The sequence below is a fragment of the Telmatherina bonti genome (assembly GCF_933228915.1).
Source record: "Telmatherina bonti genome assembly, chromosome: 11".
Classification (NCBI taxonomy): domain Eukaryota; kingdom Metazoa; phylum Chordata; class Actinopteri; order Atheriniformes; family Telmatherinidae; genus Telmatherina; species Telmatherina bonti.
Genome location: NC_136629.1, coordinates 32722782 through 32749519, shown reverse-complemented (window position 1 = coordinate 32749519; position 26738 = coordinate 32722782). Strand labels below are relative to the sequence as shown.

General features: G+C 38.9%; 1 protein-coding gene across 1 annotated transcript in view; it reads right to left on the bottom strand.

The window, feature by feature from the left end:
• Window positions 1-26738, bottom strand: part of arid5b (AT-rich interaction domain 5B) — a gene marked incomplete at both ends in the record, with an annotated part of 73865 nt that overhangs the window by 13641 nt on the left and 33486 nt on the right. Inside the window, 3 exons of the mRNA XM_079249405.1 lie at window positions 2783-3059; window positions 4288-4451; window positions 24644-24874. Coding sequence (XP_079105531.1) covers window positions 2783-3059; window positions 4288-4451; window positions 24644-24874 — 672 coding nt within the window. The remainder of the gene's footprint in view (window positions 1-2782; window positions 3060-4287; window positions 4452-24643; window positions 24875-26738) is intronic.

Here is a 26738-nt window from a genome sequence, read left to right as displayed (position 1 = left end):
TACTCAATCCACAGCAACAATCTTTTTTCCCCTTTTAACGCCCCTTCAGCAGCCACACAACTTAAAAGGGAGCAGCTGCTGAACAAAGTCAATAATAACCAAGTGAGGAAAAAAAATAGAAGGACACTGAGGTACAAGAATAAACTGCTGCCCCACTTATTAGTCATGTTCTGTGATTCAAGTACAAGTCTGCATTCAGCTTTTTAGATAGTTGAGGACTGTTAAATGTAGTCATCTCATAACGATACTGACAAAAAAAAAAAAAGGTGCTAAAACCAAAATAATTACTTCATGCAAAAATAATCTGCAACTGTTTTTAGAAATAATTGTTTCCATAATGTATTCACACAGAAAAAAGAGGGAAAAAATGAAGCATTGTGTGGCTCTAGCTTGTGTGGACACGAAGATTTATTTCTCCGCACTGTGAATAAACAAGTCGTGTGAAGATGTCATCTTGGACTCAAAAATCTGTGAACATATTCTGACTATATTTCTCCTCTATGAATAAATCACTGACAAATAGAGAGAAGACTGGAGTTTGATATACTGATTTGTAAGTTTCAGCCTGAGGTATTAATGACAGAGCGACTGTTTGTTTTTGTTTTTAAGTAAAATCAAAACAACTTCCAGCCTGTATTTGATTTTCAAGCAAACAAGTTTCACATCAGCACCACTGTTCTAATGCATCGAAACCTTGATGTGAAATCCGGTATGAGAGTCACACAAGAACTGTGCTGAAACAGTAACAATATCGATATTACAAGGTTTACAATATGTTATGAGCCAGTTGAGGTAAAAGCAGAATAACTAAATGGTTTTCATACCGTTTTGTTGGAATGTAAAAAAAAGCTAGAAGATAATGTGCAATAAAAAGACGTTGCCCATGTTTTTTGAAAGGAGGAATCAAATGGATATTTTAGCAGCCCAGCCAACAGTCTGGTAAATCATTCAACCATCTGTTGCTATGTGTAACTCCAAAGAACTTCATAAAAAAGATTAATTCTCAAATACAACTAAAATAACATAATTTCAATTTCCATTACAGGAAAGTGGGTTCTTTGATCCTTTAATGCATTTGTACTGAGCTTAAAGGGAAGAATATGAAAACAGCGGCTGATTACATCTAAGGGTTTGTATTAATTATGATGTGTTTTTCTTTTTTTTCCCCCTCCTCTTTACATGTGCTGATGTGTGCTCGCTGCCAAGGACGGAGTTTAAACAGCATGATTTCACCATTTAATGAGGGCCTTGCTTATGATGTGTCTGGTTTTGAGATTCAAAGCATGCACTGTATGTAAAACAGTTGGCGCACAGACCTCGACTTTATTCTCAGCTCAAACACAAAAATGCCAACTTAAAGTAAAGCATGTTGGGCATATAATTCTCCAGCTGTCTCTCTCTCCCTCTCTCTCCTACAACCACAACGACCTATTTAAGCTACAACATGTCGGCAGCCAAGATAACAGGACTGTCAAAATACTGCGGTGAGGTTAGCAGTCGAGGCGACCACAGCTTACCTTTATGTAATAGTTTCGAGTAATGAGTTTTACCATGCCATAAACTGTCACTGGTACATTCAATAGACATCTCCTTCCCTCTCCTGGTTCTCGTTAATTTGCTGGAGTTGTCGTTTTACGTTCTGATCTGAATGGCTAAATCCTATTCGGTTCCTTTGACATGAATTCAAAAGTGAGTTTCTTCTTTGAATAAAGACTCAAGAAAGCACTAAATTTAAAAAAAACCCACACACACACAGTTGGAGATGAGAGCCCATGTTCTCATGTGTCTTGCCTCGAGATCAAACATATCAAATAAACACACTTTCAGTTTCAAGAGACCAGAGTGCTCCCTTTATGATGTTTGTGTGTGTGCTTCTCTTCTTTGCTCCGTGCACTCCGAGTGCAAGCTAAGCATCCGACCTATATTACAGATCTTTCATCTTGGGCAGACGTGTTTCCCATACATGTGATGTTCTTCAACACTGTTAAAGGACGTTCTTGGCCTTCATAGGAAAACCCTTTGACAAGTGTGAGAAGATATTTTTCTACTCATATGAAAGATAGGCAAAATGTGCTCTGACAGGAAGCCTCCCGAGTCTTTTACAGACTGCTGGGTGCAATGTTTCTCTACCCAGACTGTTATTTCTTTTAGTTTATATTACCACAAACTGATTATGGGTTTTTTTTATTCTTGAACAGCTGTGGAGTTTTTGAGATTTTCACCATAGCGTCTGTAGTAACTGGCAGCCATCTCCATTTCCTCCCCTAAGAGTCTCATATTCTGGATGGAGAGGGACGAAGTCTGCCTGACAAGACTGAAAAGCAGATACTTGCTTTTCATTTGATCACACCACGGGGGCAGTATAGTTAACATGCAGTTAGTGATGCTGATTAAAATCCACACAGAGGGTTTTTCCCACTGCCTGTTTACCATTTTAAAGGACTTACAAAGTGCAGTTTCACTCTGATGTTTAAACAGTGATTTGAAACATATTCTTTTCTTTCATTTCTCCATGAAGCTATGAGATGTTTTAGGTTTGGAAATAATGTGTTTACTCCAACAGGTGTTTTTTTTTTTTTTTCTCTTTTTTTCTTGGCTCTGATTGTTTTTAATCTCCGCTCAGCTTGCTAACCTTCCCCACCGGCAATGTTATGACCTAAATTTTCCAAATAACCCCGATTAAAATCTACCCACACAAACTTTACTACTGCATCTACAGTAGAGCGCTCCTTTGTAGAAATGTTGTGTGTGAGGGAACAGGAGAATAAATTGTGCTACTCACTCTGTTTGAAGCCAAGGAAGGGGATCCTCTCTATGGGCGTGTCTCTGTCTTTCATGTAGTTGTAGAGCGCCACTAAGAAAGCCTGCTCCTCCGCTCGGCTCTCCTCTGATGCTTCCTCTTCTCTCTTCTCCTCCCTTCTTTCGCTCCTCTCCTCCTTTTCCCGCTCCTTTTCTCTGTCCTTCTCCTCAGTGGAAGATTTCTTGCCGAGGCCGGTGGCCTTCTGTTTGGCTGGGGCGGTTATTTTTCCATTGGGTACCGTTTTGTGGTTGGGTTTGACCTGCAGAGTCGGAGCACATGGAGGAAAAACTGAAATCTTGACAAAGCCTTTTTTTTTTTTCTTTTTTTTTTTTCAAACGAGGTCAGACAGATTGTATGAGATGAGTTTGGGTTTAAGCGTAAACAAATATTCTTAGTGTCCACAGAGGACAGCAGCTCATTGATTATCAATGGAGCAGCTTGCCTTGTCATCACAGATTAGGCACAGATAAGTTTGACTTGAGCTTTGAGAGAAATGCTGCTATTGACTCAACTGTACAAGGTCACAGGAACAACAGCTGGGAAGGCGTTTTAAGGAAGATCATTGGTATATTGCAACAAGTGTCAGACAATAAATAGATAACAGGAAAAAAAACTGTGACAAAGACAGAGTGATGTTTTTAACACAGACTAAAGAGTTCAGCTGTCTTTTTTCATTAACTAATACAATCTGAGGAGCAGCTGAGTAATTCTTCTGCTTCCTGCTGATGGAAACTATAGAGCAAACAAAAAAAAAAGATAATCATCTTGTTCTCTAACATGGGATCATGTTGTGCTTGTTTAAAAGACCATTGTGGGTTTGGAGGCACACACAGACAAAGAGAGTGCTGCTATAACAGATGCTATCCAGCCTAATCAATCAACTATGAAATGAGTCAGACAAAAACAAGTTTTATTGTCTTGTATTACAGATCAATCCACAGAAACCATAAGCAAATGCTTCAAAACAATCACAAATACCAAGCATTCCCTGGTTACAGCTTGTCACTGTCACTGCACCTAAGTCAAATTATGTCACTCCTTTGTGTAACATGTGGCCTTCACAGTCACATGTTTTCTCTGCGTGCACAGATTGTTACACTGCACTACACCACTGCTGTGTAGGTCACATTGTATTGTTTGGAGAAGTGAAATGCAGCAGGCTTGTTTTGCAACAGGAGATAACAAATGATGACCTGGAAAGCTGTTGGTTAGCAACACAAGCTAAGCCTTTAAGGCAAAGTGAGTGCACGAATATTACTGCATAATACTCCTCATATGATGTAGTTTTCTTTGTTGACAAACTTTTATGAGTACTGCTTCTCACATTAGGCTAAATTTATGCATAATTAACTAATGTGGGTGTTTTGCTTTTTTCTCTTTTAGCCTGTGTTACTGCAGTAATGTGAGATTCCCCCTACAGGATCAGTAAAGGTTTGTTGCATATTATTTCTTTTTTTTTTTTTTTTGTCTAGCTCATGTAATCTCACCTTGGTCGTGATTTTGCTCTCTGGGCTTGAGGGGTCTTGCGCTGCCACAGCTGTTGAACTCTGGCTCGACCCCGACAAGCCCTGACCCTGAGCCTGACCCTGGGAGTCCCTCCTCTGAGAGATGGACAGCTTCTTCTTCCGAGGTCGCCCCTTCAGGTTGGGAGCTGAGGGAAGAGGACACGGTGAGTAAGATTCACCCATTTAAGCTGGAAATATGTCAACTCATGCAGCAATGAGTTATTTTCACCACGTAGTAGGTAACATGTAGCGTTTTTACCTGAATATAATATATATTCTACAACACTGAATTGAAACAAATTCCCTGCCAGGCAGTGTTGACTTTTCGCCGAGAAGAACGGAGGTTATGACAGGAACATTTACAACCAGGGAAAGGAATTTCACAGGCCTGCTAGCCTGTAGCTAATTATTTCTAAACTGGATTAGTGCAACATTGTGCTGAATGGGGTAACAGCCTGCCAAATTGTTCCAATGTGCTAGTAAACATGATCCTCAAGTTCCCTCTGAGCCTAAAAGAGAAACTGCATTTAAATTCTGACAGATGTATTTTTGAGACTACATATGAGAGCGTCAAGCCAGTCAGGCATTTAGTGAAATAATGCAAATGACAGATGCCGGTTGACCAACAAACCCACAAAAGGGAAGAGAAATATTTTACACACATGCCTCAAAAACTAAAAATGTGTGTGTGTGTGTGTGTTTCTTACTTTAACATCTAGAAAATTTTCTCTTATTATCTAAATCATAAAAAAAAAAATTAGGCGCCCTTCAGAATCACTCATCACCATGCCTCTATTTCTGGTTTGCTCTGGTTGGTCTGTTCATGTCTTAAAGCTCAACGCAGTTAATTAAAAACACATGAACCTTCCTGATAGGAGCTCATTGTTTGAAAGGCTGGCAGATATAATTGCTCAGTTCACATTACATACACAATAAAGTATTTAAACCTTCCAAGTCCTTTGTACACCCACGTTTATGTCAACTAGCGATTGTAATGTAACTTCTTGGCAGAGTGCCTTGCCTGAACACAGCAACACAAACAGAGATAAGCTCAAAATGACAGAAACAGAAAGAAAAAGAGAGAAACTTCAAATAATCTTAGTTCAGTCACGTATTTCTCAGTGTCAACATTCTTTTCTTTCCACCCGCAATGACAATTAAATCCTATCCAAGGTTGTTCACTGCCAAAAGAACTGTGATTATTTTTGTCAGATCAAAATCCCATAAAGAAAAATGTTACAATAACACAAGGGCAGAGTAAAACTTGGAGTCATTAAAAGGGTAAAACATTCCTGACTTTGCAGCATATCACTTCATTTTGTTATTTTCACAACCCCTACACTTTGGAAAAACAGCTCAGGGAAAATTCCAAGGACATTTGTTGTGCATTTGTCATCTCTTTGGCAGTGAAAAAACAAGTTTTCAACACTGTAATCTTTGCTTAGAAAGCACTGGGTGTGTCCCTCCCTCCACTGTTTTCTCATTTTACTGCTCACTCTGCTTCCCTTTTTCTGATAATCACTCATAAAGTCTCTGAAATCACATAAATTATTTTGTCTATTTATGTTATACATGAGTAAAAAAATATCTAAAGCACTTGTAGATCAATCCTTTTACAAAGCTCAGAGTACTGGTTGAAAAAAGGAAAGAAAATGAACATGAAAATTTAATAAAAGAACTTATTGAGACTACATGCCACATCTATGGGGCTCCTTGTACATTGAAAGCATATGTAGTCTTCCAAATAAGACAAACATTTGAAGACCAATTTGCTTACTGGTTTGACTTGAGATTCTCATCTGAGTGAGGTCACTCTCTGAGTGCGGTTCTGTTTTTAGTCCAATCACTAACAACCCCCCACTCCCCCCGACACCCTACACTCAGTTACATAACCTGCCTGTCTGTTTACATTTTTCATCAGGTCAAATACTGCTGCGTAAGAAAATGCTGCAATTACAGCAAAACACTGCTGCATGAAGCACTGTGCCAGAACTGAGTGAGCTGATATTCACTGGAGTAGCAACACAGTACAACCTGAGCACATTTAAACAAACCCAGCTAGATGTTACAGTGAACTAGGGTTAAATGATGCATTCAGGTATTCTCCTGTAGACATACACTAACAGGCATGGAAGGTCAAGTGGAGGCAATCTTTTTGTGCCGCAGAAGACGTGCTGATCTGTTCTCCACATGGCCGTGTTGCATAAGGGAGGAGTCATCGGCTTTAGAATAACACCAAGAAAGTCAAACACAGGCTGACGGCAGATTGATTTTTCTTTTTTTTCTAAATGGAAACGCAGACATTTATATACTGTTGGAAAACAAAGCTAACATCACAAGACAATGACTCTACAGCACCCTGAGAGAAGTGGTATTTTTACCACTCTGTGGGCATTAAGTGCTTTTTGTCAATGCACTAGAAAAGAAAGAGATAATTTAAGAATGCATGTTTCTTCCCTCTAGGAGCGGAAAACAGGCCTAACAGACACATACACTGAACATGGAGGATAGACAAGCTTCTGCATGTCGTTTTGCTTACCATTGAGTTGGTTATTGGCTCAGTCGGTAGCTTTCTGCTTATCTAGGGCACTAGCATGACTTGGAAACACGCCTTGCTGTGGCCACAGGGCTCCTGGGCCTTCATAGAGCCCCAAAGGCACACTACTAAAACACACACACACTTAGCTAAAAATAATAATAAAATAAGATCATGCACACACACACACTGCTTTTATTAGGATGAAATGTTCTGGTGAACAGCATTCTAGACGAAGGTGAGGCCACATGCATGCAGACACACACACACACACACACACAGATATACGCAGGTAAGGGGTATTCCCCCGGGGTGTGAGTCCATCATGTCTCGTCAAAGAGCAATGGAAGTCACAGTGACTTCAGCAGTGAGATGCACAGGATGACAACTTGCTCTCTGGATGACGCCAAACGCTCTCAGCTCTTATTAGCTTTAAAACAAGGCCCTGTTTAATAATTTCACCCCCTCAGATTAAATTAAATACAGAAGTAATGGCATTTGGTTGATGTCAGTGATAATGGAAAAACTCATTAGAGACAGCTCAGGAAGGGTTCTGATGGTTCTATGCTTCAACAGAGAAGAGCCACAGGGAACCAACAAAATGGACTGATTGACTGAAATGCTGCTGGGAATACAGAGGTACATAAAGGCTACTGGAGAATTTAACCGATGGATGTCCAACATCATAATACTCAGTATGTATTTGTTTAATGAACAATAACGTGATTTTAAAAAAAAAAATCCCTTTTACATTTAGCGAACATGTGATTGTGCTGATAGGCTGCATGTTTTTACATCTGTCTGGCAAAGTGAAATTATACGCTTGGGGATCTAAAAATACTTTGATGTACTTAAGCAGATTAGCAGCCAACTCATCCTTTCATTTGGCACTTTTGGCACAGTAAAACTCACACATAGCCACAACCAAAGATGTGGGTAATGGTTTCTTATTTTAGCCACGCTGGCATTATGAATCAAAGGATGGTTAACTGGTTCGGTCAGATCGCCAGCGAATTCCAACAACAACTACAGATATTATGTCATTAGCAACTCTGACACTAGTATTTCTCAACAACTCTTATAAGTTATCTATCTGAGCTTGACCTTTGAAAATGCCATAAAATGAATGATCAACACTCATAACAGCCACTTTGCACATGACTGAAAGACATCACCGTGTGCATTCTTACGCTATTGTTTTATATGTGCTGTCAAAATGTGGATAATCATATGAAAAAAAAGGCTGTGAAAGTGAACTAAATTGATTATACTATGTACTAGTTATTCATATGTCTTTTTTTTTTATCCGTCTACATCCAGTTCAGCATGAAAACAAGTCAGTGCCACTTTGAATTTTGTGACAGCTGTGTCACTGTATGTTCAGATGACAGAGGATGCAAGGAACGTTGTTTCCTCAGCATTCAAAGAATTCAAGTGGCTATCAGTGTAGCTACCACTTAAGAGCATCTTAGGCTTTTTTTCTTTCAGGTAAAGCTCTTCCTAAACAAAACAGGTAGTTCTTGTGATTTGCAGTGATGTCAGAACCCCCAAAGCCATGAAAAGTCAGTTTCTGGTGACAATCTGATGTGTTCACCCCCGTGAGATTAATTTAAAAGTAGCTTTGTTTCCTCTTTTTCCACAAAACTGATGTTAATAGCCTTCAGATGGAGTATTTTTATATATTCTGCACTGAAAATGGAACAGAAACTAGAAACAAAGCCGCTAAACAGGAAGTGAGGTAATATCTCAGCAGTTCTTTTATGCGTCGACCCCAAATTTGGTGCTGCAACTCTGTGATGTTCTCGAAAATATTATCTAGAGAGGACCACTGCAAAAACAGTACATCAGTGCCTCCAATCGAAGATGAAGTTGTCATGGCGACTGTGCCCTGCTGAACTGCTTAGCCTCTTCAATCAGCACTTGCTCCTATATTTATCGGTTGTTAATCTGCCAACATCATAAAGCTAAAATAGTTAAACAACTAAAACCCCCTCCTTCCTCCTTTGCATGGTGTAGACTTAGACGATTTGATAATTTACAATCTTCTGTAAAATCACATTAAGCAGATGAGCGGAGTGGCTGTTGTGAGTGTTGATCATTCATTTTATGGCATTTTCAAAGGTCAAGCTGAAATAGATCACTTGTAAGAGATGTTGAGAAATACTACAGTGTCAAAGTTGCTAATGACACAGCAACACTGATCAACCAGCAGATTACAAAACTGCCAAGTTCTATATATAAAACCACAGAAGTTACACATTAATTTAAAGTCTTTACATATTGGGGGGAAAAAAAAAACTGTAAGCTGTTAAAACCCACCCAAGCTGTGGCAGAATGACTGAGTAGAGGAAAAATGTCCTATCTGCATTTTCTTGAAGCAGAACTCCCACTCACGTCCACATGCAAACTTAATTTTACAGTTTAAAGTCAACTTCCTCTCACCATAAAGAGGTCCAAGTTCAAACAAAGGGGTGAAGGAGGATGAGTGAGGCATGACTATGACTAGCAGCGGTAGATGAAAAACATGTTTTGACAAATTTTGTTGTCTCACTTGGTTGCAAATTCACTAAAGGCCTGACACCCACTCAACAATTACGAGCATAGCCTGCAGCCAAAGGTAACATTCATGTTGCAATACATATTCTTGTCTGAACAGCACATAACGTCCCTCAGGAAAGAAAGAACAGAATACGGTGCAATATAGTACAATTTTGAAATTGAAAATACACTCCCCCGATTAGAAATGTTTTATATGAGAGAGAAAAGACAGGAGACAAAACCAAATCCGTGACTGAACATGTTGTTGATTAGGCAAATCTGATATTTAGAGCAAACATAGCATCATCCTGTGAGTATGTTAAGCAACATAGTGATACTGATAACTAAAATTACATCCAAGTTCTTTCACATTAAAGTAAACTCTCAAAGAGAGATACACAAAGTCAATTTGAGATCAAAAAGTCCCTTATGAGTCACACAATGAAAGGGGGGAGGATATAAAGATCTTAAACCCAACATGCTGTAAAGTCATCTTTAAAACATCCTGCAATGTCCATCCCCTCAGGAGAGACACAACACCGTATGCAACTGCATACAGTGAGAAGGAATCCTCCCACAGGAGGTATTTGTAAATGAAACTGTACCTGTGAATACGCCGACGCATACACAAAGAAGGTCATTCAAGTCTGACATACAGGGTTACAACATTGGAAATTTACAGCAAGTCATAAAACATAAAGCTGAAGCAGACAGCACTTAAACTCAGCGAGCAGTCATCACAAATATGAGAACATAATACAACTTTTTCACTGGAAAACAGAAGCAGAGCTGTGTCACCCTGAATAAAATAAAACTGAACATGATTCATAAGGAATACCAATAGCACCTGTCAGAATCCAACCCAAATAATTAATAACTAATGAATAATACATGGGAAAACTTGATACCAAACACCTTGTGAGACAGCTCATGAAGCATAAAGTTTAATCTGAAAAGCAGCAGAGCATTAAATGTGTGATCAATGAAGTGATACCACACTTTGGTAGAACATTTAAACTCCACTGGAGGCACAATGAGGTGACAAGGGGCGCTCCAAAGCAGCAAAGCAACAGTACAGGAGAGAATATAAAGAAGGAGCAATGACTGATTCCACAGCCGGCAGTGACAGGCGACGACGTGTCTTCACTATACATCAAACAACCAAGAGGTTGGAGGGATTTCAAGTGTTTCTGCTCAAAGATTGCATGTGTCTGACCGCAAATTCAGGAGCCAATTCCTGTGAGAAAAACATTTGAGATGATGTTTCTTTCTTCAGCTCACTTCTGAGTAAATACAGCGTTTGATCTTGTTTTGTCGGCTTTATGACGCATATTATTTGGTATTCAGATCAGAAAGTTGTCAGTTCTGCTCAGAAAGCTTTATTGGCATGACCATAAACATGCACACACCAAATCCAAATCAAACTTAACGCCATAGGACGAGAAAGAGTTTAAAACCCGACACCTTAAATGGCTTACTTACCAGACTTTTAATGAAAGATTTGCCTATTAAATTGGCTATAAATCAGGATTCAGAGGATATTACTTTACAGAAGGAGTAAATTTCCACTGGGTGTTCAAAACTTCATTTTATGTTTCACTTTGAAAGATTCGCTTAAATCTCTTTCTAGTGTGTTCTCCTACTGTCCAGCTAATAAAATCCAACAAAGGAGGAGAAGAGTTCATAAAAATGCTTGTTCATAAATCAATCAAAGTTGGCTTTAATTATTACCAGGCGCTCTTAGTAATATTAGAGGGAGATTCAGATATTCTTTCACGATTCCTCAAAGATGAGAACCAGAGCAGAGGTAAATGATCACTGGTCTCTGTTTGCCTATGCAAAAATTACTATATTGAATTTATTGAAATGATGCAGAGGTGGCGCTCCTTCATATCAGATCTGGACCTCTTTCTCTAAAATGGAAAGAATAAAAGGCTTTGTGGTGGATGTTCCCTTACTGAGTGCTCCTGCATAAAAATGTAGGTGCAGAAAAACAATATACATTATCTTAAGGCACAAGGGTAATTTAATATAAAATCCTGGTGATGGATTCATACTGGTTTAAATTATTTACAGAAAAAAATGTACAGTCAGGTTTTTATTCACTGGCAAAGCAAATCCGAATAGATCTTTCAAAAACTGGGGAAAAAATATTTAGACATATTTCCCAGAGGGTAACAGTACAAGCAGTGTTGCTAGTTGTAATTCAGTTGTCTGAGCAGGAAGCAAATCTCACCGAGGAATGGATAACAACAACTGCGGTGGACATCAATTAGAGGAAAATCCAGGAGCTGCTTTAATAACTGGGGAAATCCAGAAGATTAGATGATCTTTGTGAAGAGGTTCATTGTTTGCCAGCTCAGACTGGAAACGGTGAGTCAGTCAAACAATTTCAGTCTCTGCTACGTCAGATGTGATCAGCAAAGCTGTTTCCAAATCTTCCATCAAATACTTCCTCAAATATGAGTCTAAAAGTTTTTACAACTATAACCATTTAACATTCTTCTTTTAAAGAATAATAATGATAAAAACTCCAACAAATCCATCTAACAAGCAAAATATATTAGTAGAAATCAATCAAGCACAATGAAGTTGTAAAATAATCTTTCAGATCTGTTTTCCAAATCAGTGTGAAGTGCGGTCACCAAGACAGTGAGTTAGTTAACATGAAGAAATAAATTGGGTATAATTTTGGTGTGTTGTCCCCTTTGATTGACAGAAAAAACTTTATCCTGTAACTTTTTTCTATGTTAAGTTGGCTGTGATGGATTGTGGCCACCATCGCATTGCTCATACTATTACAAGCTGTTTTCAAAAAGCTTATAATGTCTGTTCCTGTGCTTTAGGCACATTCCAGCAAAGTGTCATCTGAGACACACTGACACCACAAAAAGAACTGTACAGTCATACTTCAAGCATCTTTATCACTGCAATCATGAAAAAATTGCACAATGTGCCCACAGAGCTTGTGGGTGGACACAGTACACTGTTTATTATTAATCATGAAAACCTCCGTAGGTTGATAGATGATACGAGTGTTAATTAAATTCTCATAAATATACAGATGACGATTATCATTGATTAAACTGTAAAACATTTCCCAGCAAGATCTAAGAGTACAGCGAATGAAATTTGGTCAACCTCAGGGGGATTTAACATCAATATTACTGACAGATTTTCATGACTGTTTTCGCCCATCAACGCAACTGCAACATGAGAGGATATTTTTATGCTGCAGTGCCTGAGAGCTATTCTGAATTTAATGAGGGAGAATACATCTGGCTGTTTCTGGGGTTTGATAATAGATACTGTATCTATTATTACACAAACACAGTCGAGTTTTTCCAGCTTTCAACAACGATGAATTAAATTTTTCACTGGTGCTCTGAGTTTGTGTGCTTGAATGAAAAAAAACCTGCATGCTTTGGGAACTTGTGTTCTGACCACTGACACAGAAAATCACGGTAATACAAGCCTGTTTGAGCACGTGGCTGAGTAAAAGGCAGGGATTAGTCCAGCTTGTTACTAAAAGAGGTCTAACAACAGTCCCCCGAGGTGCAGCCAACTCATCTGCAGGTCGCCAACTGTTTCTTGTATACAGGTTCTTCTTTCTAACTGCACAGACCCCCGACTGACTCTTCTTCTGCCTTCGAAAGAGCAAGTTCATCCAAATTACACACACACGAAAGCAAAGCCCATTATTGCTGTTTTTTGTTCACATCTCAATTTTCATATATCTGTCTCAGATATATGAAATTCAATATGAATTCAAGTTTGCTTTTGATGATCTCTGAATAGACAAATTACTTCGAAAATTGCACTACCTGTTGTTTGAGAGGCAGTGGAACAAGCTGAAAATACAAAAATGACCTTATAAAATTGTTAGAGGAAAATTGGAAAAACAGATGCCTTTGTTCGCATCCAGCAAACAATAGGCAGCATTAGCATTCATCCCGAGTCTTATTTCTATGTCAAATATTGAGTCTCTATGGAAAATAAGACGGCTATTGAAATGCTACAGAGTGTTTGCCTTCTACTTGCCACATTGTCTATTCCTACGCAGAAAGTAGAAAATGGGTTTATTAATGCTTTTTGCACCAGAACTAATAAAGTCAGGTGATTTAGTTTTCCACTAAATGAATCCTCATTGATATTTCACATCGTTATTTGATTAAAAGTAATGTGGAAATACTGACATTCCTGTTGGAACTTTCTCCAAAAGAACTCATTTCACCATTTGTCTTTAGATTATCCAGAGTTGCGAGGATGTTTCTGGAAAACAGTCATCTCTTAATGCCACAAGCACCACAAACCAGATTCCATTAACCTCCGCCATAATGAGGTGGAGACAGAATCCCTTGAACAAATAAAACCAAAACTATCTGTGAGGTTGGTTGTGATGAGTGGCTCCAGAAACAAATGTGTTTTTTTTTATCCTTTAATCAAATGTTCTTTGTTAATGTGCACCATGCGTGTGTTCAGTATGGATGTATAAATACTTACTGACACTGCAAAAATGAAAATCCCTGGTTTTCAGACTCCCACTAGATCCCTTCTCCTTGTTGCAACAACTCTGACATCCTGTTCCACTCTATTTCCCAAACCTATCATTTCCTATACAAACGCTGCATTATATTGGTTACAGTCTGTTTTTATTTTCCTCAAAGACGATTCCCTTCAGCTGGCTGACTGACAGCAGTGTGTGTATGCATCATTATCTCCTTCACAGAGCCTGTCTGTTGCCATAGCCTCTGGCAGACCTCAGTCACACAGTATTAGAAGTGACTTCGGTTTGCACGGAGCGTTTTGCTGATGCCTGCTGCAGGTGCGCCGCATATTTTGTTTGACCAATGGGATATAGGTTAAAAACAGATCCACAACTACAAATGTGTAAAGTTGCAATACTTGCGGCTAGTAAATTTCTTTGACAGGAAGTGTGTAATAATATTTTCCTTAAAAGCAGAGGTCAAACAGGCCATGAAATGAATAGGAAAAAAAAAATCAATAATAGTAATAATAATAATTTAAAAAAAAACTGCATAAATTCAACTACTTCAGTTATGTTGTGCTTGCAGGTGCAACTTAGCGTGAACTAAGCACAAGTATTGATTCATTGCAGTCTTTACTTTGAGTTTATCTAAGGTTTAAAATGCTGATCAGGTCTGAAGTTTTAGCTTTAGCCTTCAGCTCACAGTCCGATAATAAGATCTACCAGTGAGGGTCTATGCTAATGCCTTGCTTGATAGTGTGCAGTAGATAAATCATGTTTATAGATTGATGTCCTCTTCTATGGCCCCTGTGAATATGTGTTTGCATGCATATCAGATTTATGCATGCAAAAACACTGCATAATACTGAAAAAGAAAAATGTCAGCATGGATGTGGAATAAAGAGACTTGTTTGCCATTTCAAACTACAGCCCACCACACGGGCTATTACTGGGTGTTTATATCCTAATATGTGACTATGGTGTAAAAAAATGCTCTTTTTTTGTGTTAATCCTGACTATTTGTCAAATTTAAATCCTGCAGCACTGGAATGAACACATCCATTGAAAGTGAAATCAATTCTGACCCCCCCTTTTCCTCCACCTATTTTTGACTTTCTCCCACTCTCCTGCTTCTCCTATCTATTTCTCTTTCCTTTCTGTAATAACTATGTGAGCGGCAGCAAATGTAATTACAAAGGGGTGAGGTTGGGAGGGGTGTGCATATCGGGGTGTGCATGTGTGTGTGTGTGTGTGTGTGTGTGTGTGCATGTTTATGGCTGGGTGGGAGGGGTAAGTTGCTGTGCATGCACAACAAAACGCAACATTAAAAAGCTATTATCAGAAAAGGGAACATTTTGGCAGATATACGGCAGAGGGCAGCTCCCACCATATGTTTGTGGAAACGGAGACAACAAGTCAGGTAGTAATTATCAATCATCATCAGGAGAAACTGTCAAAAGCGCTAGGACGGGCATGCTTCGACTAGTGTTGCCATGGAGACAAGCCCACATCCCAACGAGTGTGTGTTTACCAGGACATTAAAAATACTCTCCCATATTTTTATCTCGCACTTAGAGAATCATGTAAATCGTCCTTTCAGCTCCTCTCAGCCATGAGCACTGTTTGTGCTTCAGTGTGTGTGTGTGTGTGTGTGTGTGTGTGTGTGTGTGTGTGTGTGTGTGTGTGTGTGTTTGTTATGTGTAAGTGCGTTAAGTATTTACTGCCAAGCCGTACTAGTGAAAGAGGGACAGAATTGAGGGTAATTTCAGCTGAGGTTATGGGTTTTGGTTTTACACTGATTTCCTTGCCTTCAGGTTCTTGCATGTTAGTGGTTACAATTAGCAGATGGAGATCTAGATGGAATATTTTCATCATAGTAATATAACAAGATAGATGTGTGTATGTGTGCACATACATAATGCATTCGCCAGTAATGAGCTCATTTCTGTGACCATACTGTTGCTGTACACAGACCCTCCATTCAGACTGTCATTGCTAATATTCCTCAGCCAAGAAAAGAGGACATTCTTTCAAACCATCATGGCTGTCAGTTTCAGTTTTACATATTTCTTTCTCCCTCTTTGCATAACCTACTTCATTTTATCTTTTGCATAGACCACATGCCTTTAAATCAAGAGTCAATGCTTGCCTTACAGGCTACTCGTGTCCAGAACAGTGTACAGTAAGTGTGACTTCTCACAGAATCACACACGAGGAATGCTCTCTGGAACGTTTCCAAACGTTTCTGCCGACAATAGCGCTTTCAGATGACAATCAATTTCCATGTGGCCGCAATCCATTACCATACCAGGATTATTTTTACTTAAAACAAGCTCTGAAAATTAGATACAGAAGCAAGTAAACATGAAAGCAATTCAAGGGAAAGCAGTGTTAATGTACTATGAATTTTTCCTGCTTTATTATAGCAGTCGTTCGTCGAAAAAGAAAAAAAAAAAAGAAAAGAGTAGTGTTCTTAATTCATTATTTGTGCACTGTTGTGCATGCTCCCCCTGGGGAGAAGCAACATTACTCTTTCATCAGATCGAATGAAGCGAAGCCGTGTCATTCCAGGAAGAGCCAATTAAACAGTTCAAAGAAGTTTATTATTGCGATGGATTATGAAATCATTCTCATCGGATTCATCGGGGCGTGTGTTTCTACAGGGGTGTGAATGTGTGTACTTTAGCACAGCACAAACTCATAAAGGCTGTCGACTCAAGCTTTCCATTTGCAAAGTAAATAGGAAATTATGTTACAGTGTTACATGTTTTACAAGGGAAATTTCACAAGCTTAATTTGCAGCCAAAATAAGCTGAAATCATTCCCTGGAATGGCGCTTTTCTCTTTCGATTCCTTCATCCATTGTCCATGTTTCTTTGCTTCTATCCACCTCATGTGATTGCCTCATGATGGTAGCCTCGCCTGTTAAGCACTTATTAACACGCATCACATTTGAGACATGCCTCGGTTTAATCTTAACCCAGTTCCACTGACTGACACACACTGACAAATGCAACGACCTCTGACCCTGGCCAACTGAATAATATCGCTCAGTTTTTTATCAGATGACACACACACACACACACACGTACACTTACAGAGTGTAATTACAGAAGAAAAAAATGCTTTGGTGTTGGCTGAGGTCCAACAAACGACAATGGTTCTGTGTATTCACACTGCAGTAAGTCAGAATAGTATTTTCCCCCGTCAGGACTGAAAGAAAGCGACTACACGACACAATACGAGCTGTAAATATCTGACAAGTGAACAAGTCACTTCAGCTTTTCCCTGTGTCCAAGTGTTGGCAAGTAGCTCTTAATGGCCATTGTTCCAGGAGAGGAAATTAAAAAATAAATCCCATTTTGCAAAGAAATGTTAAGAGCACGCAGAGGGACTGTCCCACATACACACACACTCGCACACACATGCACGCAGTGTTATTCCAAGAGTGCCACATGTAAAACAGTCATAGTTACATAATGTGGAGGATTTGCTAAAAACGGGATAACCTTCAAACGCTTCCACATCATTTGCACTGACAGACTGCTGCAACAACTCAGTGGGACTGGGGCTTTAAAAAATACAGTATTTCAATTTGGCTTTTGGAGGAAGTGAGAGGGATAGACAGAGGGAGGGAGGGAGGGAGAGAAAGGGGGGAGGAAAGAGGGAGGGAGAGATGAAAGGGAGCAGTGGATAAGCTTCAAGGCTTATCCTATTCATTACTGGAGGAAAAAAAAATCACAGCATCGACCTATAAATAAATGAATGCCAGGATAAACACGAAGCCCATACATCAATAAAACATATGTATTCTAATAGATCACGCTCTAGTTACACTTGATGGGATTGAGTCAGCCAATGAGCCCAATCATAGGGACTTTATCATTTTTGAAAAGGTACACAGCATTATGACATGGTGATTATAAATAATCATCGTTCTAAAAACAAAATAGGCCAATGGATACTTTTATGTTTCTGACCATTTTTTCTTCTTGTTTATATGCTAATTTTTTTATTTTATTTTGGGAGATTTAAGAAGTTCATTCCACAATGTACAAATAATAAGAAAAACATAATTAGCTCTCTGCTTTCTTTGAACTCTTTTCTTTTTCTTATTTAAATTAAAGCAGGACGGACAAAAAAGTAGCACATACACAATACATGTGTAAACAGCTACCAAACGTGTCACAACAAACATGATTGGAAAGAAACCGGGAACATCAACCACAGCCATCACATACAGCATAATCCTAATTTTTGCTGCCGTATGAACAGTGCAAGAGGGATTTTTTTGACATCATGCAAGTTACACAATCTCTTTTCAGGAACAGCAACTTGCAGCAGGCCTCCACCTGCTGAAAGATAACCCTCCAAACCAGCTAGAACTGCATTCATGATGCTTTTCTATGGCAGACTCTCTGGTGGAGGTGGACTTTGTAAACAGCGTTTACTGTTACACAGATGATGCAGGCGTGTTGACAATGGGTTGCTCTTTTGTAAAGTTTATCAGGGACAGAAGTTGTTTCACAGCTCACATCTGAAATCTAGTGAAAACAGTAGATTGTATAACACTTTAATGTCAATTTAGTCTTTATTTAAACAGCACTGGCCAATGGGCTTTTCTCAATATTAGACAAGTATATTAATGGAATGATAATTTAAGCCTTTATGAATGAGGTCAAGCTGGCCTCCTCAGCCGAAATGTAAAGTCATTAATAACATCCACTGCAGTTTATCAGTTTTCTTTTATTACACCAAAGTGGGACTCTACCATCTTTTTTTTTTATCTCAGTCTGCATGCTTATTTACAGGATTATCAGCTTTATTATTCTCTGTAAGCATTATCTTCTCATGGCACTTAGATAGCAGGTAGGAACCGGTTTGAAATCATTCTTTGCTGGTGCATTCAAAGACGCTCCAACAGCCTTTGTCAGAAAGCTTGCTCCCCAAAAAAAAGCCCCTGCGTTCATAGACTACTGCACAATACGTTGACAGAAAACTGCAACCTGAGAAGTAACACATAACAAATACGATCGCATGTGACTGATCTGATTTAAAATGTTTCCTGTTTGGCAAGACGACTCTGAAATCTTGGATGTCTGAGCTTCCATAAATGCAGCCACAGGGAGAGATTTCCAAACAGTTGCTGCTCGCAGATGCAATAACGTGTGATGACAGGGTGAAAATAAAATGATGAGTGGATGTTTCACTGTGTTAGATCACCTGTATAAAGCAGTTTTTATTTCTCTGTGAAGCGATTTTCCTACTCGAGTAAAGATTAAAAGGACTATAGGATAGGAAAAGTGTGTTAATACTATTTCTCTGCTTTAAGTCAACACTTTTCATATCTCATGTAGCTTAAATCCCCTGTCATGTGATAAAATTCATCTTTAATGTTGTCTTTAAATTGTTTCTTTATTAATATGCTGTCCCTGCTTTAAACCAGATTAGATTTTGTTGCCAGAGAGCTTCGTGAGATAAATATTTCATATGAATCTTCACTAAAATGAGCACTGCCCTTTACTGCCTGGTTATGTCTTATGTAACCACAATATTTGTTTTACAATCTGAAACCTATCAGAGTCAAGAGTAGCGTGTCAGTAGCAGGACACTAAAACAGGGACAGTCTTATTTCCCAGAGAAAGCCCTTTAGGCTGCATATTACTGGATAAAACAATTTATTTATCTATTTTTTAAACTAACCTCTATAAATAAATCCAGTTTTTAATGGCTGAACTGTCACGCCACACCTGGGCGCCCCTACTTGTCAATCATCATCGATCAGCTGCTCCTCTGAGAAACCTTTGAACTGGTCTAGCTCTTTGAAATGCTGGTCTACAGGAAAAAGCTTATTTATCTATCTGTGCTGAATGCTAAATATTAGATAAGTCACAATGCAAAGCATTATGTGCAGAGCTGTGAGTTGGTGATGACATAATAGGGATAACTGGAAAGACTGCCTTACTCTTCCTGAAAGTCATGCCAATGTGACTAAAGCAAGGTTGCTTCAGTTAAAACAGTGCTGTGGCAATGAGTCTGCCTCTGCAGTCCAGGTTTATTAGGGCAATGACATAGAAAGAAAGCTTAAATTAAGGCTGTGTTCAGGGCTACGTGTTAGAACTGAGTATTCCTCATAAAATAAATAAATATTCAACAGAAGGACATGAGAATATGTTGTGCCGTGTGTACAGTAAGTGGCCTTACAGCAGATGTTCAGCTTATTTTTATATACAGTCCATGTCCTGATTATGAAATGTGACCACACAGCTACAGCATGTGCTCTTTTCTCCTCTAAAATCCTCCTCTATGGCCTCTGTATACCACAACATATGGAGAATGAAATATTCATGGGCTGTTGGTTAACACAAATCTGCACAGGAGATGAGAAAACATGAGCTTAGCAAGCAATTTGCCTATTACATTAACAGAAGGGGCTGTCGGGGGACAATATTGGCATATGCATATTTTACCTAATCAGATTTCATGTTTAAAGAGCAGCAAGAAAGTGGTTCAAGTTGTGGAAACAATGACATCATGCTGTATGTTCATGCAGCAGACCCAACCCAATCAGGCTTGCAAGATATTATCTCGACCTGGAGGCTTGACATTTTAACATATTTACCCATTTTAGGTGTTTTATTTATTCTTCTGAAGTATACTTAGTATCCGTTTCAGTCTGAAGATAAGTTACCACATGAGAAGCTGCTATCATGGATTAGCACAGATGCCAGTAACATTTACAATCAGACATGTACAAACATCTTAGTAAATGCAGCCGAATTCAGCCACAGATGTACAAAAGTGGCGTGTACGAACCACAGTATAAAAATAGACCGCAAAATTCTGTTTATGATCAGTGCATCTGGACAATGTTAATATACTGAAGCAATAAATTGTTTTTATACTCCTCCCACTCAAGGGGATTACAAAAAAAGGATTCTAACGGATTGAACCATAAATGTTTCTTTTTAATAAAATATCAAACCAACTCTGAGTGAGAGATATTTCAAACAAAACACACTGAGCTGATCATGAACTATATAGTTTCTGTGCCAAGGAATGAGACCTGGGGAATATAGGACAAATGAGAGAGAGCAAGAGGAGGAGGAGGAGGAGGAGGAGGAGAAGGGCAGCTTAGCCTCAAACATGATTGCCTCACTAACTTTCAAAATACTGTTGTTTTAAGCTGTGCGCGTAAGGAGCGTTGGGTTTCTGGAGAGATGGAGGAAGGGAGGGGAGAGGAACGTCTGGGAGCAGAACTTCAGAAAGAATCAGAGAAAAATGGGAAAAATGTTGCCTGTAATATTTTCCTTAACAAACGGCCGTCTTGTTTTGAACGCATCATCATCATCATAAACCATTTCCTGGGTTTGCTTATGCAGGTTTGAAGCATTGCTTTGTTGCAAAAACTGGACAATCTAACGGCAAATGGCTTACAAAAAATAAATGTTTTTCTTCCATCATTCAGCACTGCGAAGGTTTAGCCCACTCAAACTATTTCAGGCTTTTTTTCATTCACTGCAGAGAAGCCTCGGTAATGCCAATATTATTACAGTGCAATATGTCACACCTTTGTTATTCTAAGGTTCATATAAGAGACTGATTTCATTTTGTAAGTCAGTGAGAATGCGATAAGTAAAAAAATATTTGTACCAGTGCAGTCAAAAACACAATTTATATATCCTGTTGGATATTTATACTGTGGTAATATTACATCGCTCCTGGCAAGAAATGAAATTGAGGACACAAAGTAGCACGGGTATAATCAATCCACCCTGGCAGAGAATGCATGATAATTATAAACAAAAACTGTGTCATTCCCCATGAGGGAAGCAGCTGCTGGGGTGACAAGCGATGCTGAACATGAATATGGATCACAGGACCCAAGATCACGTAACTGACGTAGTTTCACTCAAGATGGTTCGAAGGAAGGGACGGCGATGCGGCTGTAATGTAAGGTTCAGTGGAATAACAAAGGATCACTTATAGCTGCTGTTAATGTAGCCAGAAGAACTTGAGCAATCAGAGAAGCCAGAGCATGTGGGTGTTTCATTGCTCATCTAAAATCCAGATAAACAGCATTGAGAGATGTACAAATAAACCAGCATGTGCCAATTATATCATAATAAATCTCAACATGGCTGTGCTGCACAAGCAACTACTGTAGCGCCGTGTCAAAATCAGGCTGGATTTCACCAGGCTTTCATCTACTGGCTACGTTTTACACAATACAGAGCATCAGGCATGCTGACACTCAGCAATACCATTCCCCCCCCCCCCCCCCCCCCCCCTTTTTTTTTTATATTTTTTATTTTATTTTTTTTATGCTTGATCCCTCTCTGCTCTTCTGGACCCCCTGAGGTAGTTTGACACACTTTCATGAATTAGCCAAGACAAGACGCATGGCTATTACAGCTGCCACTGCAGATTTGACTGAATTCAAAAGGTCAGAATTAGCATTGGGGGGGGGGGGAGCCCAAAAAATTCCTAAGATTGCTCCACAGATCTTGTTTTAACTTTTTAACTCTGAGCAGCTCAAAGCTTTGCTTCCAACATGTCCACAGAGCAGCTATTTGTCCTAATAAAAGACTAATACCACTTTTATGACTGGTTCTTTTCTTTGTATGGGGCTTGTAAATAGCTGGAGAACCGTGCTCTGCTGCTATGCGTGTTTCTAAGTGCACATGTGTAAACATTCATGTGAGCATTTGTGCCTGTAAGTAAGACGCCCGCGAGGCCTTATTCACCTGCCAGAGTGATGGAAATTACTTAGCGCTGCTGTTTTGAAACAAATCACTACTGAGTCTCCAAGCAACAATTCAAGCAGAAATAAAAGTCTGCTTCAAACTGAGAAAACCTTCATGTGAATAACAGAAATCTGGCTGCCTGAGTTTAAAAAAAAAACAAAAGGGGTGAAAAAAAGAGAAGAATTCCCTGCAGCTATGAAAATAAACCTTTAGCTTAAATGTGGCTCACAGAGGAATGGCATCATTGAGCCAAGCGAATGAGCAACAGCAGCCACAGGATGTTAGCGTTACTATTCATAACTTATTTTCCTATCCCTAAAACTGTTTTCCCTTCTGCTCTCACCTCTGCCGCTGCTCTCTTAAAAAAACGCTATTAGCTCGTGGCAAAATTACAGGAAAAGTAAAACAATGACATCTGACCAGAGGAGCTGTAACTGTGAACGTCATGCCGATGCCACTACAAGAGCTGCTGAGTTACCAAGCAGAGGAAGCATGAAGATGAATCACGTTACGCCTTTGTTTTAGACCAGCTAGGGTTTAATAAAATCAGCGTATTCAAAAGCGTCAGACAAGGTGCAGTGAGTAGTAAATAGACATGTTCCAGCACTTCACAACTCTGCCCAGGAACAACTAAATACTTTTCATAGGTGTGACTGATGAGGATGTTTGAACAGCAGTTAGAGCTGTTCATAAAGACACAGATTGTTCTACAGATGAATAATCATTAAACTGGAAATCACTCTGAACGGCTTGGAGTGAACTTCACTAAGCTTTTCTTTCAGCCCTTTTTTCTTCTTCTACAAACTTAAAAGATCAAAAGCGTGCTTAGTTTAGATGGCCTTGATTTACTTGGCAAACGTGACAAATAGAATTTGTAATGATGTGAGATCTAAGCCCCAAAAAATCTCTGATCTTCACTCAAATACAAATCACAGCTATCGAGGATGAACACAATAATTTTTGATTACTGCTTATATTTTCTGCCTATTGATTCATTTATTGATTTATGTGTAAACATTTTATGATTATCAATAACCTGAACTGTGGACAGGCGTGACCGTTCGCTCTGCGTTATTGTAAAGCATTTATAACTACTTTCAGTTTTACAAAACAAAATAATAAAAATAAAAAGAAAGTACTATTAGACGATTAATGATTAATAAGTCTACAGTCTTTAAAAAAAAGAAAGATAAAGGCCATTTCAACAATCTGCTACAATAAAACACATTTTTTTCAGAAGTGATAATTGTAACAATTTACAACAGTATCGTCATCATACAGTATATTTCCTCCTTTTTTATATTTCAGATTTATCTCCCTAATTGTAGCTTCCAAATTCACTGGTACTTAAATGATATCTTAAATTTAATATATTACTATCACAGCGTAGTGTGTGGTGTTAATACCTATCTTTATATACAGGCTCTGACTACTTCCTCCACCTCTCATAACAGCTAAAGTAGACACATCTTGCCTAATTTAGAAATGAGAAGCAACTACAAAGTCCTAGTGAGTTTACTTTTTTCCATCTGAAACACCTTCATGTATATCTGTCGTTTTAACACTGTTACTCTTTAACCACAGTCAGTTTGTGACTTATGACGTTCAAGTAAAAAATGGGCTTTTTCATTGAACTGTTACAGGACAGTTAATGTATTTGGCTTTGAAGCCCTTATGTAGATTTTAATTTTGAGTGGCGCTCCAAACACAATTAAAATTTTAAATGCTCTCAAGTACAATTTTTGAATTTTCACACAATGGAAAAGCATTAGTCTCACCAAAATCCCAATTTCCCACTTAAAGAGAACTCAAACAAATGCTCCAGCTAACCCGGAATGGCATAATTGGGAGTTTGAGAACCATACAATGAGAATGAGTTTCAAGAGTACATTGATGTTCGTAGATCAGGACATGACAACGGTGATGTTTTGCATGGCAACCTGCAGCACTTCATGCACCGTAAAAAGGGAAGCTCATGTTTTAACTTATCTAAAGGACAGAAAAGTAGGAAAAAGCTGTCACACTCACCAAACTCGTCACAGATGCTTTCATACTGGAGCAGGGTGGGGTGATCGAAGGTGTCACGGCAGTACAGGATCCTCGTGCTCCCACCCAACGCAGCAATGCCGCCCAGTGCCAGCACCGTGTGGTCTATGAGCAAAGAGGATGGCTGTTCTCTGAGCCGTGCCAAAACAGAGCGGTACCGGCAATACTGGGGGTAACTGAGGACTAACACCTTCCTCCCGTCCTCTTCCTGGCCTGAAAAAGGCAACAAAATACAGACAGTTAAAAATATCCACAAAGATTACACATAGTTCCATTTATTGAAGTAGGAAAGAGTTGTATGGAAATAGGAAAAGTGTTTTCCAAGTGCCCCCGTAAGATTTGTGGAGAAAGGGTTTTACAGGACACATTTATTCCTCCATTTCTCCTCAGGTTTTATGACTTTATTCCCGCTCATAGATCATTATGTGGCTATAGTTATATTTTAGCACAACTGCTGCCAGAGTGCTGCAAACATGATCTTAGATTTTAAGGTAGATTTGCTAATATTTACTGGGAGAAAAAGAATCCAGCACAGAACAGTTCCAACTATTTGTACTTTTGCTGTTTCCATTCTCTTCCTTACAACATATATTCATTTCTCTTATTGCTTTATATTTCATCACAATGGTTTTGAGGAAACGCACTGCATTAAGGAAGTGAGAAGCTCCAATGCTGCTGTTTCAGTGTGACTTTAAATAGCTTTCACACAAGTTTCACATGCCTCTCTTGTAGTAACAGCCCATTTCACCCAACTGACAGGACACCTTTTCACATCTGTTGTACAAATGTATTACAGTATGCTGTTAGGTTGCATGTTTGAGATGCACCATGCGTATAGTTGTTGGACTGACAAGAAGAATGCCATAACAGCCTGAGATGCTTGTTATTTTGACTGACTAGGTTTTTAACAAGCTACTTCAAGGTGGGAAATGCTCAGAGCGATTTAGACCAAGGCCGGTTTGAATGGATGTGTGTGAGCATGTTTGCTTGTACAAATACCTACAGGCCAAACACACGTGAACAAAAACACATTTTTTTATTTATCTAGCATTCAAATCAAAACTTGTTGTTTTGGAAGCCGTGGAAGTAAAGCCGTCCATTAGAGCGAGATTTCAGCTCTATGCAAGTGCTGCCTCTGATATTAATATTTCACTAGCAGTGTGTTTGACTACTGCATTATCATGTTTAACAACTTACTGGCAAAACCAAAAATGTCTTCTGTTATATAAAAAACAAAACAAACAAAAAAAAAAACCCAGGACAGGAAGTGAAGGTTGAATGACACAATAAACTGCCATAAAAGCCAAGAGTATACGCTGATAGACAAGCTGTTAATGTTACACTTACACCACGTGACCAAAGTAAAAGTCCAGCATGCTTACGCAGTTACAATGACAAGGCCAGCATGGAAATGAGTGAATTCAGTTCGCATGCCAACCTGCAAAACCTTTCCTAAAAAGGACAAAATGCAAAGAACAGCTGAGGCTGATGGAAGTGTTATTAGTTTTCCAGGTTATTTAGTCATAGAGCCCCGGCACAAAGAATGAAAGGGTCACCACAGTTTTTAGAATTCACCCTGAGGGAAGCATAATTGTGTATATGAAATTTGCTGGCAGGCCATCAAATGGTTGTTTAGATATTTCAGTCTGGGCCAAACTGGTGGTCCGCCTGTCAGGCTGCCATCCCTGCCTAATAAAAATACCATGAAGGCTATGTTGGACACTTACAACTGAGAGTTTATTGTTATAGGGTAACATAAAAAAAAGCTAAACAGATGCATACAAATGCAATACAAAGTGTCAGAGATAACAAAGGTTGTTACAGTAAATTTAATCTCTAAATCTTACTGAAGAACAGTTCTGGTATTTGAGTTTTATGAGTAAAATGTTTTCCTCAGATTTCCTCCACATGTAAAGATTCTAACTTAATTATCTTACTTATATTATTTTACAACTAAGACAAAGTTGTCTGTTAAGGCTGAAAGGTTCCTGGTGATGAATAAAATGACTACGTTTTACTTTTAATTGACAGAACTCTTCTCCGCTCATCTACCACCTACATAATAGAAATATAGTTA